General features: G+C 32.9%; 1 protein-coding gene and 1 pseudogene across 2 annotated transcripts; one reads left to right on the top strand and one right to left on the bottom strand.

Moving 5' to 3' along the window:
• Nucleotides 1–100: 100 nt before the first annotated feature.
• Nucleotides 101–1,566, bottom strand: LOC116138110. Of its 2 annotated transcripts, XM_031423849.1 has the most exons (4): nt 1,435–1,566; nt 1,112–1,343; nt 542–691; nt 101–435 (listed from the first exon to the last, which is right to left on the bottom strand). In XM_031423849.1, the coding sequence occupies exons 2-4, from the start codon at nt 1,304–1,306 to the stop codon at nt 358–360; spliced, it is 423 nt and encodes a 140-aa protein (XP_031279709.1). In that variant the 5' UTR covers nt 1,307–1,343; nt 1,435–1,566; the 3' UTR covers nt 101–357. The 2 variants fall into 2 exon arrangements, with proteins under 2 accessions (XP_031279709.1, XP_031279708.1); XM_031423848.1 differs by having other exon boundaries at nt 1,112–1,494.
• A 6,561-nt stretch (nt 1,567–8,127) lies between these two features.
• LOC116137986 lies at nt 8,128–14,951 on the top strand (annotated as a pseudogene).
• The last annotated feature ends 2,450 nt before the right edge of the window (nt 14,952–17,401 follow it).

Raw genomic sequence — 17,401 nt, forward strand, 5'->3', positions numbered from 1 at the left:
AAGAATAAACTAACCAATCTACAAACAGATAAACGACACTGTAGTGTGATTAAGGACTGAGAAAGTCTTCAAAAACTAAAGGGCCAAAAAAACAATGAGATTATAAGAATTCAAATAATACAGTATAGGTTTATATTCATTGGTGAGATGGGGTGACTTTTAATTACAAATGAAATTAATACATGGTATGTTTGTTCTGTGAAATGTGAATTAAAAAGACACTATAAGTATCATCAGTTGATCATAATTTTCTGCAACAGGAATGGGAAAACAAATGAGAACATGAATGAAATGTCACTTTGATATCTCTTACAACCATCTAAGTTGTAAACTGGCAACAACTTGAGATTCCACCTCTTACTTAGGAATAGGAGGCTCCCCCAACCATTTGGCTCGAAATCCTGTTCCCTTACAATCAGAGCAACACATCGAACCCTGGTAGAATCATGACAAAGAAAAAATTTGTATGAACTCATACTAATGACTAATAAGAACAATGGCAATGCATATGTTAAGTCATCTAAGGAAAGTATTAACATACCCTTCCTGCACATATCACACAAGTAGTGTTCCGGGAAGGAACTTGGCACAGCATGTTATCACCAAGAATAAAGAAGCCTGTGCCTCGACACCATTTGCACTCAATATGCCCGTTCGAGTGGCAAGAAGAGCAAGAAACAGGCATTGGTTGCTGTATTGTGTAAGCAACATGAATGATATATACATGAGAAAACAATGTCATATCACAATGCCAAAACTCATTCTATTTAGCATTGTGTTCATGTAAATCAACAAAACAGCGCCCGCCATTCATCCCACAAACACAATGCAGGGAAGCACTGCGAAACCAACTTGTTATCATTCCCAAAAGAATTCCATGATTTAGCAAATGAAGCTTATATAATGTTTCATATTCAAGTTCCTGTCCTCATCAACTTATTCTCCATTCAAAGAATTTATGCAAATCAATTCATTTCAAAGAATAAAGTAAATTTAACTCTACACAGACCCCAGCTCTAATTCCAAGCAACCAAACACAGCCTAAACAATAATAAAGATAATTGCATAACAAAAAAAAAAAATTATAAATAAACTAAATTTGAAAAAATACCTGAGAAATTAACCAAGCTTGTTCCATACGCCTAATAAAATTGGAGGAACTTTCATAGGAATCAACCATAGAAGCTCTAGCACCAAAAGCCCTAGAATTCATATCCACAGTCCGCCTCACGCTGGAAAGACTTGTACCGGGAGGCACAACCGCAAACCGAATCGGTACTTTTGACGGTAACGATACAGAGCTCATATTCCTCGGTGAATTTTTAACAACTGCAACTGGTGATCTACAAGTACAACAACAACTACTCTTCATTTAATTTTCTCTTTTAATAATTTATTTGAATTTATGTGAAAGAGAAATTGAAATTGGCTAACCTAATGAGAACCTTGCCCGGTTTCCCTCGTATTCAAAGCGAAGAAGATAACTATTACACTAGCTTACAATGGGCGCTCTTGGTCTTGGCCCACTTTTTTGTTTGTTTTGACTTTGATTCTGATTTTTCCACAATTTGGACGGTGTGGATCTTCTCTGGCTCAAGATCAGCCCTTTTTTTACGGACAATGGGATAGGTCTTCTGATGGGCTTTGTCAGGGACGGGCCTTTTATGGTATTTCCTAAATGCCCCTACAACATCATTAAACAATTTTTTTTTTAATTATAAAAAAACAACCTTCTACAAATATCAAAAACCCCCTCGAAATGGGAGATCACTTAATAATTTTCAAAAATAAATAAAAATTTTTATTTTATTTAACCAAATCAATCTTTTGCTCAATTCTGGCCATCACTTTGTTTTGAGCGATGGTATTTTTCGTATGCCAATTAAGAACTATCTTAGCTTGAGAAAGTTTTGGTTTAGAGCCGTCAGGTTAAATGGATTGGGAAGTGTAACGCCCCAATTGAGGTATGTAGCTAATTTACGTTGCATTGCTTGAATCTTTATTGGTTTACTCTTAATTTAGTTGTTATATTGTTAATATTGTTTTGTTAGTCCTTGGTTGAATGGATATTATGAGTTGGTTGAGTGGTTGCCTTGAAATTTGTAAAAGACTTGGCGAATTTTTGTGTTACAGACTTCGCCGCGGCGATGAAGTCCTGCAACCTACGGTGTAGGTTCTGTCAGTTTTCGTCGGGGCAAAGAAAGATTATTCGCCACGACGAAGGGCTTGACAAAAGAATGTATAGAGATTCTAGAGAATTCTTTCATAGGGGCAAAATGACCTTTCTACCCTTAATTAGCAGGAAAAGTGGGGAGTAAAATGTAAGAGAATTTTATGAAGAATATGCTAGAGTGGGAGTGTGATTGTAATGATTTAAAGGACAATGATGGAATTCATAAGGAAGAGCAAGGGTAAAATGGGAATGAATGAAGATAAGTTGAGCTAAAAAGGGGTTCAGTTTAGTAAACCCTTCATTCACTCTTCTTCCACTGCCTCTTCTATTCTCCATTTTCTCTCAATTCTTCTTTCAATCTTTCAAGGATTTTTGAGAGTTTTTAGTTAGATCTTGGTAGAGAATTTATCTAAGGCATCCTAAGGTAAGGATTCTTGCTTTAGATGTGAAGTTTTGCATATATTTGTACATTGAAGTCTTATGGTTTTATTGTTTAAAGTTGTAGAGAAGGGACAAGTTACTAAGGAAAATAGAAGTGTTAGTGGAATCACACCATCACAAGGTAAGTAAATCCCAATCCAAGTTGATATTTGAGAAATCCTTTGTGTAGAGATTTATTTATGCATGATATATGTTATGTTATTGAGAATTTGGGTTGAGATGAGTAGTTATTTTGTGGTTGTTAAATATACTTCAATTAAGAAGTGTGACGTGTGATGAGAATGTAGTTTGTGATGAAATTGGAGGAGATTGAGAAATCTCTTTAGAAGTGTTAAGTTATGGCAGGGATTATAGCTTGGTGAGGGAGTTTTCTCCCATTTGGATGGTTCAAGAGAGGGATCGACTTATAAATAAAGTGGAGTGTAAGTATGCACATTAATTGTTTGATGAAATGCCTAAAAGAAGTACGAGCATGAGTTGTGAACCTTAATTTTTGCAACATTGCATATTGGCATTTCCTAAGTGCATTAATGAACATGAACCATCCATATGCATTAATTGTGCATTTGAAAAGTAGTTTGAGAAAGAGTAGAGAACTGTGTGAATGAACTACTCTAAGAGTAGAGAGAATGAGAAGAGCACTAAGAACGGGTTTGTGCTTTGTGATCTCCACCCGATAGTTATGAGAACGAGTTGGTGCTTTGTGATCTCCACTCAATAGGTATGAGAACGGGTTGGTGTTTTGTGATCTCCACCCGATAAGTATGAGAATGGGTTGGTGCTTTGTGATCTCCACCCAAAAGTTGTGAAAAGCGGGTTAGTGTTGTGTGAACTCCACCCAGCCATGCCTCCGGTAAGATGAGGCGGTGACATATATCAGCAGTTAAGTAAAGGGAGTTGTGTGAAAGATGAGAACTGTAAAGAAAGAATTAGAGAGAGAGTTACGGGGACAGTCGAGTAGATGATTTACTTACTGAGCATTATTTCATGCTCACCCCGTTGTTTTTCTTTGTGGTTGCAGGATCTAGGTGAGAAGGCGGTTGGATGGGCGTCGGCAAGCGAAGAGTAATAGCTACAATGTCCACTGTTTTAATACCATTTTGTAAATGATACTCTATTTTGTATAAATAATGTTTATATGTAATAAAAGAAAACTTTGGGCCCGTTTACTTTTGCTACTATGCATATATTCTACTTGATATATTTCTACAAGTATCCTTGTGTAAAGCAGTTATTACAGGAAGCAAGTAGTAACAACTTTTGCGTTGATGCCAAATTCCCACATCGGTTAGAAGACGAGTGTCTTGGTCACTAATATAGCACAAAGACATCCTCACAAGTAGAGTCGCATTTTCAATACAAAACTGTGCAGGCCCTAGGCCCGAAGTGGACAATACCTCTAGGAACCCATCTATTATGTGTCTGGATCTAGCATAAATCAACGGTTGGTGCTAGAAAGAGGGCCTACGCCACTCCCAAGCCTCTCGCCCCTGGGTGGCAAAAACCATACGGGTCCAAGGCCCAAAACGAATAATACCTCTAGGAACTCACTTACCATGTCTTTGGATCTGACATACATCAAAATTGGCGCTAGAAGGAGGGCCTAGGCTACTCATAAGGCCCTTGCGCCTAAGAGGGCAAAAACTGTACAGGCCCAAGACTCAAAGCGGACAATACTTTTAGGAACTCACCTACCAAGTATTTGGATCCAGCATGCATCAACAGTTGGTACAAGAAGGAGAGCCTAGGCCACTCCCAAGCCCATCTATGCTAGAAGGAGAACCTAGGCCACTCCCAAGCCCCTCGCCCCTAGGGGGGCAAAACTGTACGGGCCCAAGGCCCAAAATGGACAATACAACAGTATGGGCCCAAGACTCAAAGCAAAAAATACCTTTGGGATCAACACGTTGGTTGCTAATTAACAGCTTCCTTAAGAGAAGAAAAATATGTATCAAGAAAGAAGGTTTGGCTTGAAGATTGAAGATCAGCATTTTGAAACATCATAACCCATTCATATCATATAATAATCTAAAAATCTCAGGAAAACTTCTTGTCTAATTAAAAATTGTAATAAACAAATACCAATTCTTTTTTTTTTTTTTTTTTAATGTATATATAGTTTTAATATAAGATCAGGTTGATCTAGACAAATCTCGACATATACATTTGAAAGGGGGGGTGAAGATGTATATGATTTAGCTCAATGTATAGCTATTAACATGCTGAGGTGTCCCTCTCAACTCCAATCCATGAATTGTGAGTTTTCTCCTTTTTTAAATTTATTTAAAATTTTGTATGAGTTGACTTAATATTGCCCTTTCCCTTTGCATGATTACTTTAATCAGTTCATAAATTCTAATCCGTGTGATTGATTGATTAATTAAATTTCTTGACTTTGAAGCACCCACTTCTAGTTTATTCCTTGGCCATGAAGCTCCCCTCTCCAAACTGTATTGAACATCAAACTCCACCTAAAAGTGTTTTAATTAATTAATTAATTAATTAATCATAATTAATGAAATTAATACACTTAAAGAGTTAGTGAGACAAAGACAGTGTGGGCGTACCTAAGAGTCTGTCATCCTCACCTCTTGTGTTGTAACTTTCTAGCAGTCCATTAATATGCAATTAATTACTTTTCTACTTAGGTGAAGTGCTAATTTATTTATAACACTCTCATTATTACTTCTTTAAAAGGCAAGCATATTAGTAATTATGAACAACAACATTAACATACAAAGTTTACGGTTGGATTGATTTGTTGATAAGATTATGGTGATGTTAAAACAAGATTTTATTTGTTGGGATAAGGTTGGAACATTATATGGGGGATATTACTTTAATTGTGATTGAGTTAAGTATAATGCAATGCACACAGAACAACTGCTCACATCAATTATGCAAATGCCCTACTCCTCCTTTTTTCTTGCCAAATTATAGCCTTCTTGACATGACCCTTTACCTCGCCTTACCAAATCTAACACTTCAATCTTCATCAACCCATTTCATATTTCTATCCTTTTTTTTTTTTTTTTTTTCTGTAATCAGAGTATCGGACCAGTTTGCACGCACCTCAACATTAAAGGTCCATTAAACATCTTACCAACTTAAAAGATCAAGTAAATCATAATGTCGTAAGTGACCCCAAGATTTGAACTTAAAAAACTCAACGAATGAAGTAACCTTTTTAATCGTAGACCAACACTTGAGGTTTAACCCATATCATTTCTCCTTCTAATTAAACCCTTTTTTTTTTTTTTCTTAATTTGACAGCTTACAAAATTTTATATTCTACAAGTGGGCTACTAAAATAGTGTATGTTTGTTCGTACTTCACTTTTGACCAAAATAACCCTTTCAAAAACAAGACCGACTTATCAATGAATAAATAAGTTGTTTTATATCTATTCCAACCCTTTGTAGTAATGTAAAAGTCCATAACCTTTTACATTTATTTAACATATAATTTAAGAATTATTTTCTTATAAGTTTTATTCGAAACAATCTTACCAATCATAAGCTATTTTAATTTTGAAGTTGGTACTGAGATAGTTAACCATTAGGTTTGTGGTCGGATGACAAGATTATACCCATTTAGATGGATTACTGAAAAGTCTTGTGTTTGAGTAAAAAAAAAATAAATAATAAAAAGAGATAGTGTCCAAAATTGTTATTTTGATAAAGTCCAGGATGCAATTGCTAGACACCTTCGAATTTCATCATCACAAGTTTCATTTTTGCTGCACAACTTAAATAATTATAAGATATAAAAACTATTGTTAATATTATTTATAAAGGGAGAACGACGTGTTCCCACCCAGGTTGATGAAACGGTACTTTCTCACCCATCAAGTTTCAAAATGACATTTTTCACCATTTGAGGTTCTGTTAGTGTTTTCTGTTAATATTTGATTAAAAAGACGAAAATACCCTTAAATTTTTATTTCTTAATTAGTTTATTATAAATTAAAATTTAATTAATTCAAATCTTTATTCGATTATTTATTAATCTAGTATAAAGATACATTTTTTCTTTGTTTATTTAATAATTAGGAATATTGATTTTTTATGTTAATCAGTAAAATAAAAACATTATAAACAATAGTGATGAGATATTGATGACATTTAAATAATATTAAGATTATTTAACTTTAAACAATTTTATAGTATATTCCTACTTTTTAAGTGAAGTAATTATTTTTTCTTTTTTAAATTTTTATATTTGATTTTTTGACTAATTAAAAAATTTATAAAATAAAATATTTAAAATTTTTTTATCTTTTTAATAAAATATAATAAAAAACATAACAAAAACAAGAAAAGGCTGAAAAAAGGTCGTTTGCCAAGCCTGGGTGGGAAAATGTCATTCTCTCCATTATAAATCGAAGTAAGTAGAATAGTTCATTAAGGTATGGGGGGCATAAAATATATAATATAATGAATTAATCCAATAATTATATTATAATAGTACAAATTTAGTACACCGTTAAAGTATAAAGGCTGAGGGTGACGCGTGGCTTCGTACGATAAACGCTTTCTTAATTCAAATTGGTGAAACGTAATCGATTCAAGATTTTAATAACTCTATTTATTACTATTTAATACTAATAGAGTCAATGTATAGCCCATAGTTTTATGGGACTGCCAGCCACTTCATACAAATCATACCGCCTCAAACAACCATGCTTGCATCATTTTCGTGTTCAACTTGATTTAATTATTTACTATTAACACATTTAAAATAAAAACTAGCTTTGAATAGTCAAAAAACATAGTATTAAGCATGTGGTTTGTTCTTAGAAGATTCAAGTTTTAGACCATGTTATGTTTGATAAGGTTTCGTTTTCAAACTCATTTATTGAAATTAGGATAAATTGAGAATTTTTATATTATTAAAAAAAATCCAAAACAATTTTTGAATAAAATTTTGTTTTGTTTCACAATATAACTACATGAAAACAAATACGCGACATATCTAGCTAGATATATACACTATAAGAGCTCAATAAGATTGCGATATGAGACATTTTAACTTAACATCATCTCTCACGTTCGGCATGCACAACCAAGATCCAAATCCCAAGATCTATCATCACTCTAATAATAGTGGGTCTGTACTATGATAAACGGGCTTCAATAGTTTGAACTCATTTAATGAAACTTATGATAGATGAAAATTTTTATATTGTAAAAAATATAATAATAATAATAAACGTTTTTGAATAAGATTTGTTTTAATCATATGTAAACGTGTGGAAACATGTTGGTAGAAGAAATTGAAAATTTCAAATTCTAAAATTATCTTGAAACTTCAATCAATTTACATAAGAAAATATATAACCCAAAAAGTCCCTCTCGTTTATACCCAGTCTCAATAGTCGTAATATACACTAATACTAATCTACATATTAATTATAATTTGTTTGATACGAATAGTACACGCAGACACAGTCTCTAAAGCTGACTTTAAATCTCTTTCTGTCCCCCAAAATCTTGAAAAAAAATTTTTCTCTCTCAGATAAACCCATCAACTTCAGTTTCTCTCTGGACTTGGTATCTCCAAGACTCCAACAAAATGGAAAGGCACCACCATCACCACCACCACCACCACACCATCATTTCTTCGCCGTCGTCGCCGTCGCCAACCACTTTGTTCAAGCAGATGCTAACACTTCAGAGACTTGGTCCAAAAGCTGACCGGCTTGACCAGTTCTGACTCTGAGAAACTACCCGTCACTACTACCCACCCTTCTTCTCGACTCCCTTCTAAACCCGCCATACCCGTTGATCCAACCGCCCCGCGCGTGCCTTTCAAGCTTCAGAACGTAGGCACACCACGAGAAAGCTGGAAATCAAGCTCGGTCTCACCACTCTCCGTACACCAACAAATCATCACTCTCCACGTCAAGCTCACCGGGTCGACTCACCGATTCCCACCCGGTAACTCACGGGTCTGATTCTTTGTTTTTCCCGAGTTCAGGCACGGCTTCACCGTCATCTCCCGCTCTTTCAGAAGAAGAAAAAGCCATTGCTGAAAGGGATTTTACTTGCACCCATCACCTTTAAGTACACCAAGAGGAAGCGAGCCGCGGAGCTATTGACTCTGTTTCCATAACCTCACCGCGTCAGAAAGCTCAAGATTTGGATTTATGTCTACGTACAACAAGTATAAATACTATATTCCCTTCAATTTGATGATTTGAGGTTTCTATGGTGGTTTTTTTTATTCATTTTAGGGTCGCTCGTTTGCTGTATAATATATAAGAAAGTTGAGAACTAATTTTCGTTAAAGGTGGTTTGATGATTAGATGTTTAAGCTGTGTTTTTATTTCTATTATTATTATTATAATATTTAGAAGAATGGAAGAGTGAAATGGATTCATTCATGTATATTTTGACGTTCCCTTTGGAATTTGATGGTCTCTCTGTTTTGATGAATGCGTGCATTATGAGTGTTTCTTCTTCATGGTGGTTTTGTCTAAACGGGAAGAAGGAGAAGAAGAAGAAGAGTAAAGAGGAGGGGGAAGGGAACGGCAACATTGGCCAAACTGATATGATAATGATTGGCATTTATATTATTTAATTTAAAAGGATTTTTTTATTAAATTGCTTGGAACTATATTGACTTTTTCTTCATTGGATCATCAATCTCCTAACAATCATTACCTCTCTCTCTTTAACTGCTCCCCAGTTTCGTTCGTCAATTTTGAAATTACTTTTAATCAAATATATTAAAGTTTATATTTTTATAAAAATTTTGATTTTTTGTTGAAATATATTAAAGTTTTAGAATAAATTTTGATTTTTTATTAATATTTTTTTTTGGGTGGCTTATAGTGTCCGGCCAACTTCCGCTTCCTTTGAAGGAGTTCTAAGTTCTAACAAAGGATTTTAATACATTTTTTTTTATCAAATCTATTAAAGTTTTATAAAAAATTTTGATTTTTTTCGGTGTAAATATATTAAAGTTTCAAATAAAATTTTGATTTTATTATTATTATTTTTTGATAATCGATAGTATCAATGTCAACTTGTACGTTTAATTACTCTAATCTCTACGATCTAAAGTTAATTTTTGTAAAAGAAATTAATTTGAAAGTTTACACTTTAAAACAACCACAAAAGTTACCTAAAAATTGTTACTTTATATAATAATAAAGTGAGAATGTAAATCTTATATGGAAATCTTTAGTTAAAGAATTTATAATTGTTTCCCAGTTCCCACCTCTTCAATATCATGTCAACATAATTTAAATCATTGAATAAATAGCAATTTCACCTTTTAATTAAGTAATTATTTTTCTAAAACAAGTTTTCACTTTGCTCTTTTCTTTTTGGGGTCTGTAGCGTGACTTCAGTTCAATTTCTTCGTGGTTCCATTGCCACACAACTGACGGCTGTGATCTTCTATTAGCGTCTTACGACAACTGTCTTTCACGTTCCTGCTCTCATTAGTGCCACGTGTCACTACGTAGAAATTATCCGCGTTAACAGGACTCACATATGGAAATAGAATTATACCTTCCTATTTTCCCATAACGTAAAGAAAAGGGGTTCATGATTCTTGTCTGTGAAAGACCACCGCCGACCCAATCCGAACGTCCATCTTCCAATTAGTCAATAGTCATTTGTAACTTGTTACGTGATGGTGATAATCAACGGCTCGTTTCTCTGATATTCCCATCCCATGCATGGCTTTAAAACATTACCCTCAATTTGATTAATTAACAAGGTTTTTTCTTTTTTTACAAATTAATCTCCTTAAATTTCTTTTTCCCTGAGAAAATAATTAATTATGACTTAAATTTTTACAATACTGGTCACATCATATCCACATCATCCCAATTAAGATGAACAATAATGATTGTAAAATGGGTGACAACTAATATAAAATAAATAAAAAATAACCAAATAAACTCTTTCACATATATTCTCTTCAGTATTAATAAGGATAATTCGAAAGGTTAGTCAAGTTAACTTCAAAACCTCAAAAGATTAACAAAATACACGTAAATTGACTTGAAACACACAAATTATATAATATATATAAACGTATATATAAAAAAGTCTTCTTCTGCCACAAATCTATTCTAATTATGTAGACTAAATAATAATTACTAATTAGTGATTACATTGTCTTCCAATTAAGATCAATGTTACTTTGATTAATTAAATAAATGGATCCTGCCCGTTGTACCCTCTCCAGATCTTCAAATCGTTTTTTAAGTCCATCGTAAAACCCTTTATCCTCTTCATCTTCTTCTTCAACAAAAATCTTCGATGGGCCAACAGCATCAATCATCCCATGTTCAACTCAGAGTGAAAGTGGTAACAGGGAAGCCATTGACGAGGAGACTAGAAGAAATTAAACGCGTGTCGTCGTTGGCAGTATTATTAGTCAACTAATCGATCGGTGCTTTAAGTCTGTTAATGGGACCATTATTATTATGATCTTAAACGCTGATTAATTAGCTCTAAACCATCTGATCATTGCTCCATGATTCATTCACACAAATCAATGCAGGTTTATGATCTAAAGATTTATATACAATGGACATTTCTTCTTAATTATAAACCTTTGAAAACCTGGTTAAAAAATATAGTGGGTTTCACCATTTTCTTCAAAAGCTACAAGCACTTCACCTTCTGCTTCTGCTTTGGATAAAGCTCTCCTGCCCTATGAATCATTGCCAAGAAGAAGAGGAATGAATTGGAAAAAGCTAAAGCTTCATTTTGCTTCCTTTTTGCCCATTTACGTGTAACTGCAATTCAGAGTATTTTTGTATTTGATTTGTCGTCTATTAGAAGACAAGAAGTTGTTTTAATCAATTTAAGCGGCCTACTGAAGATGTTTGAAGCAAGGGGTCAGACTTTCATACCTTTAATATAAATAATATATTTGCCCTAAACGCGGTTGGCAACCTCAAAAATTAGTCATGGACGGATCCACAAAAAGTTAGCCCAACGGTCGGTTTGTGAAACGTTATAAACACTTATACGGCCAAAGATTAAACTTATAATTAAAGTAGTGGATATCATAATAATAAATATATTGGACCAAATTTTTAATGGTCTTTATGTAGCCCCGATGGACAATGGTCTAATTCGATCATTTGAGGTGGTCCAAATTAAACTTTATATTATTAAAAGAACATAAGAATTGATTATTTTGCTTTACATTTCTACAATTTCTTATTATAATTTGTGCGAATGAATCAATCTAAAAAAAATAAAAAAAATGGGGCTTCTAGAAGTTATTTCTTAGCCAAAGAACATGTTATGAGATGATTCTTGTTCAAGACTTTGAGACCCAGAAAATGGTCAACTTTATAGAGAAATTGTATAACTAATATTACACAAATTGAAGGACACAAATGCCCTCATTATAAATAAACCTAACATTCACACGTTTTCTTCAACCATCCTAACCATTCCCTCCATTGAAGACTATAAAAATCTAACGTAAAACCGATTTTGATATTAATTTAACCCTGGATTTCAATTGATTGACTTGTATTTAAGATTTTGTATATGTTTTAGATTTAGGATTTTGATGGAGTTGCTAGTTTAGGATGTGAGATAGGGTTGATTGTTGTTAAATAGTTGAATTTGGGTGGTTTTAACGATTGTCGATGGTGGAAAATGATATAGGAGACCTACTTTTTTGGCCGACGGCGGATATGGCCAGAATTAGTAGGATTACCTATTGGGCAACCCAAGGTTGAAGACGACAAAAATAACCGAAACTAACCAATAGGGGGTGTATCAAAAACTTCTCATACCTACAGGTAGAATATGTGATTTTCGTAAAGGTAATTTTATATTGATTGAACGGGTGTTGGCCAAGTAAAATTATATATACCCCCATTGGCTAGAAAAGTGTCTGATACCCCATATTAGCTAGTATTGGCCATTTTTTGTCATTTCAACCTTGGGTTGCCCAAACAGCCAAATCCGACCCAACCTATCGATAGGCATCCCAATTTCATCAAAAAACATTAAATCCTTCAATTTCAAATCCCCCATCTGAAGATTAATCCAAATGACCAATACGAACCATCCATCTACAATACTTTAATTTAGTAGGGATTGTAGTATAGAAGATGAGTAAATGTGTTTAAGGGTTGAAGAATGAGTTTTTGTTAAGGTCTTAGAAATAGTCAAAAGGGGCATTTTCGTCCATAAAATATAATCGTGTTACTGTTATATGGTTAGTTTGATTTTCATTATATTTAATTTTCTTGACTATCACAACACCTAGTTGAAGAATTTTCCAAAACCAATCTCATTTTTTTTTTTTCCTTTAAGCGTTGAATTATTGTGTTTAACATGTGAGAGGTAGACATCGGAAAAATGTTCACATGCAATTAACAATTTCTTTTCTAGTAGTAAAGTATACCCATACCACGAGTAGAAGAAAATCATCTATATACATGTTATACATATATGGTGTCGTTAATGGCCAATTTGTCTTTTTTTTGCCTGATCCGTGATGGATCTGGTCGGAAAAGGCTAAATCGACGCACGACTAGCCAGATCTAGTCGATCGTGCACCATTTCGACGATTTCTGGCCATCGTCCGATAGTGGTGGCCAATTGCCAGTAATTATAGGTAGACGCAAATGTTTTTGTTAATTATAAACTTTTATTGTAGGGAAGTGTTTAGCTAAATTAATAAATGTAGAAGGTTAAAAATAATTAAAACTCAAATATATTCTCAGAATCTTATTTATTTGATTAAATGCTTTAAAATATATAATTCTAAAAAATTAAACACGAGCCTATGATTTTCATTATATTAATTTTGTTGACATCACAAAACCTCGTGAAGAATTTTCCAAAACCTATCTCATATTTTTTTTCTTTAAACGTTTAATTTATCAGTTAAAAATGTGAGAGTAGACACTAGAAAAATTTTCGTATGTAATTAACAGTTGTCTTTGTAGTAGTAAAAACATAACCGCAAAGTAAAAAAAAAAATGTTCTATATATATGTAATTATGTTATGCATATAACCAGCCAATGAGTATAATATATCGTACCAACGTGAGTGAGATACATATATTTCATCACCGGTTGATGAGCTATACACGTGTGCAACAGATGCATCCCCTTTTTCCACCAAAGCGTGAGTTTCTAATTATTTAAAATTAAAGCTAGTAAAGGTTTTATTATTTTATACTTTATTTTTAAAATAATTATTTGTTTCATTATTTAAGAAATACTATTATATTTTATTCAATTACTTTTAGATTCTTTAAATTTATTAATTTAATTAAACATCCTTAGAAAAAAATTTAAAAATTAACAAAAATACTCTCATCCATCTATAATTGTCAGATTTCGACAACCACCATTGATGATAGTCAGAATCTATCACAACGGTGTATAAAAAACCGAAACTGACAGGAAATTTGTTGATTTGCCAGATCTGGTCTTTTGCGACCGTCGACAGCCAGAACGACGCATGATCAATCAGATTTGACCAGTCTGCATCGTAATGCCAGATTCTAGCGGTGGTAATTGGAATCTGACACTGTGGGTGGGTGGGGGTGTTTTTATCATTTTACAAAAAAATTATATATTGGAGTGTTTAGTTAAATTAGTAAACCTAGGAAGTTTTTTTTGTTAAATTTTACCTCGTAATAATCACCCTACCTAACTACCTGATACTATTTCCAAAATCCTATCCACAATAACAAACCAAACGGACCCTAAGAAACCCGATTTTTTATTTTTTTATTTTATGATTTTATTTGATTATTTGATTTTTAATTTGATTTAGTCAATTATTAGGCTTGAAAATTCATGGATCTACAACTGGCTTTGGAAAGCCCACATTTAAATTGGGCTTAAGTTCAAACCCATTTTCAGTACACGTTTTTTTTTTTTTATCACAATGGCTCATTCTATAAAGTCCCTCTTGTTGAATAAAAATATGGTCAATGAGAAAGCTTGGTGCAGAGACTCACTCACATGACATGGCCAAACTTTAATTAGTGAACGTGAAAAAAATTAACAAAATTTTATGGCAGCAAAAGCAATAGGAAGAAGGTAATGGACGGTGAGATACTTCCATTTCCCCTTCCACTTCCCAAAATTCTAAATAAATATGGCTTATGCACCACATGGGCTGCAATTGCTTCCACCATTAAACTATTGCATGAATTTCACATGTTGCTATAGCTGTTAGTGGAGACTCCACGACCAAGACGGTCTAACATCACAAACCATGAAAATGAAAGCAAAAAAATCACCTTTAAGTACACCAAGAGGAAGCGAGCGCCGGAGTATTGACTCTGTTTCCACTAACTCACCGCGTCAGAAAGCTCAAGTAGGTTTATGTCTACGTACAACAAGTATAAATACTATATTCCCTTCAATTTGATGCATTTGAGGTTTCTATGGTGGTTTTTTTTTATCATTTTAGGGTCGCTCGTTTGCTGTATAATATATAAGAAAGTGGAAACTAATTCGTTAAGGTGGTTTGATGATTAGATGTTTAAGCTGTGTTTTATTTCTATATATTATTATAATATTTAGAAGAATGGAAGAGTGAAATGGATTCATTCATGTATATTTGACGTCCTTTGGAATTTGATGGTCTTCTCTGTTGTTTGATGAATGCGTGCATTATGAGTGTTTCTTTCTCATGGTGTTGCTTAAACGGGAAGAAGAGAGAAGAAGAAGAAGAAGAGTAAAGAGGAGGGGGAAGGGAACGGCAAATTGGCCAAACTGATATGATAAGATTGGCATTTATTAAATTTAATTAAAAGGATTTTTTTATTAAATTTCTTGGAACATATTTGACTTTTTCTTCATTGGATCATCAATTCTCCTAACAATCATTCCTCTCTCTCTTTAACTTGCTCCCCAGTTCGTTCGTCAATTTTGAATTACTTTTTTAATCAAATAAATTAAGTTTAAATAAATTTTTGATTTTTTTTTGTTGAAATATATTAAAGTTTTAGAATAAAATTTGATTTTTTTTATTATATTTTTTTTTGGGTGTTATAGTGTCCGGCCAACTTCCGCTTCCTTTGAAGGAGTTCTAACAAAGGATTTTAATACATTTTTTTTATCAAATTATTAAAGTTTTATAATAAAATTTTGATTTTTTTTTTCGGTAAATATATTAAAGTTTCAAATAAAATTTTGATTATTATTATTTTTTTGTGATCGAGTATCAATGCAACTGTGCATTACTTCATTAATTTAAAATTTTACTTTGTAAAAAAAATTAATTTTGAAAGTTACCTTTAAAACACCACAAAAAGTTACTAAAAATTGTTACTTTTAATAATAATAAAGTGAGAATGTAAATCTATATGGGAAACTTTAGTTTAAAGAATTTAAATTGTTTCCCACCTCTTCAATATCATGTCAACATTTATAATCATTGAATAAATAGCAATTCACCTTTTAATTAAGATTATTTTTCTAAAACAAGTTTTCCTTGCTCTTTCTTTTGTGGGCTGTAGGTGACTTCAGTTAATTTCTTCGTGGTTCCATTGCCAACACAACTGACGGCTGTGATCTTCTATTAGCCTCTACGACGTAACTGTCTTTCACGTTCCTGCCTCTCATTAGCTGCCCATGTCACTAGTAGAATTATCCGCGTAACACGACTCACTTATTGGAAATAGAATTAACCTTCCTTCCATAACGTAAAGAAAGGGGTTATGATTTTGTCTGTGAAAGAACCGCGACCCAATCAGAACCGTCCATCTCCAATTAGTCAATAGTCATTGTAACTTGTTACGTGATGGTGATAATCAACGGCCTCGTTCTCGAATTCCCATCCCATGCATGGCTTTAAAACATTACCCTCAATTGATTAATTAACAAGGTTTTTTTCTTTTTTTACAAATTAATCTCCTTAAATTCTTTTTCCTGAGAAAATAATTAAATATGACAATAATATTAATTATATCTGGTCACATCATATCCACACTCATCCAATTAAGATGAACAATAATGATTGTAAAATGGGTGACAACTAATATAAAATATAAAAATAACAACATGAACCAATATAAACTCTTTCATATATTAACATTATTCGATTTCTTTATTAATAAGAGAGGTATCGCTGAGATTAGTCGAATTAACTTTAAACACATAAAGATTAATCAAAATACAAATTGGCTACATAACACAATTACAAAATATATATATATAATATATATATATAAACGTAATAAAAAGTCTTTTCTGCCCACAAATCTTATTTAATTATGTAGACTATAAATAATTACTTAATTAGTGACACTTGTCTTCAATTAAGATCAATTTGTACTTTGATTAAATAATAAATGGATCCTGCCCGTCTGTACCCTCTCCAGATCTTTCAAATTCGTTTTTAATGTTCATTCGTCAAAACCTTCCCTCTATCAATTCTTCTTCAACAAAAATCTTCGATGGGGCCAACAACATCATAATCCCATGTTCAACTCAGAGTTGAAGTGGTAAGGGAAGCCATTGACGAGGAAACTAGAAGAAATTAACGCGTGTCGTCGTTGGCACGTATTATAGTCAACAATCGATCGGTGCTTAAGTCTGTTAATGGGGCATTAATTATGATCTTAAACGTGATTATTAGCTCTAAACCATCTGATCATTGCTCCATGATTTCATCACACAAATCAATGCATGGTTTATGATCTAAAGATTTATAATAATGGACATTTTCTTCTTAATATAAAACCCTTTGAAAACCTGGTTAAAAATATATAGTGGGTTTCACCATTTTCTTCAAAAGCTACAAGCACTTCCATTCTTGCTTCTG

Source organism: Pistacia vera, unplaced genomic scaffold (assembly GCF_008641045.1).
Source record: "Pistacia vera cultivar Batoury unplaced genomic scaffold, PisVer_v2 Contig338, whole genome shotgun sequence".
Taxonomy (NCBI): Eukaryota; Viridiplantae; Streptophyta; class Magnoliopsida; order Sapindales; family Anacardiaceae; genus Pistacia; species Pistacia vera.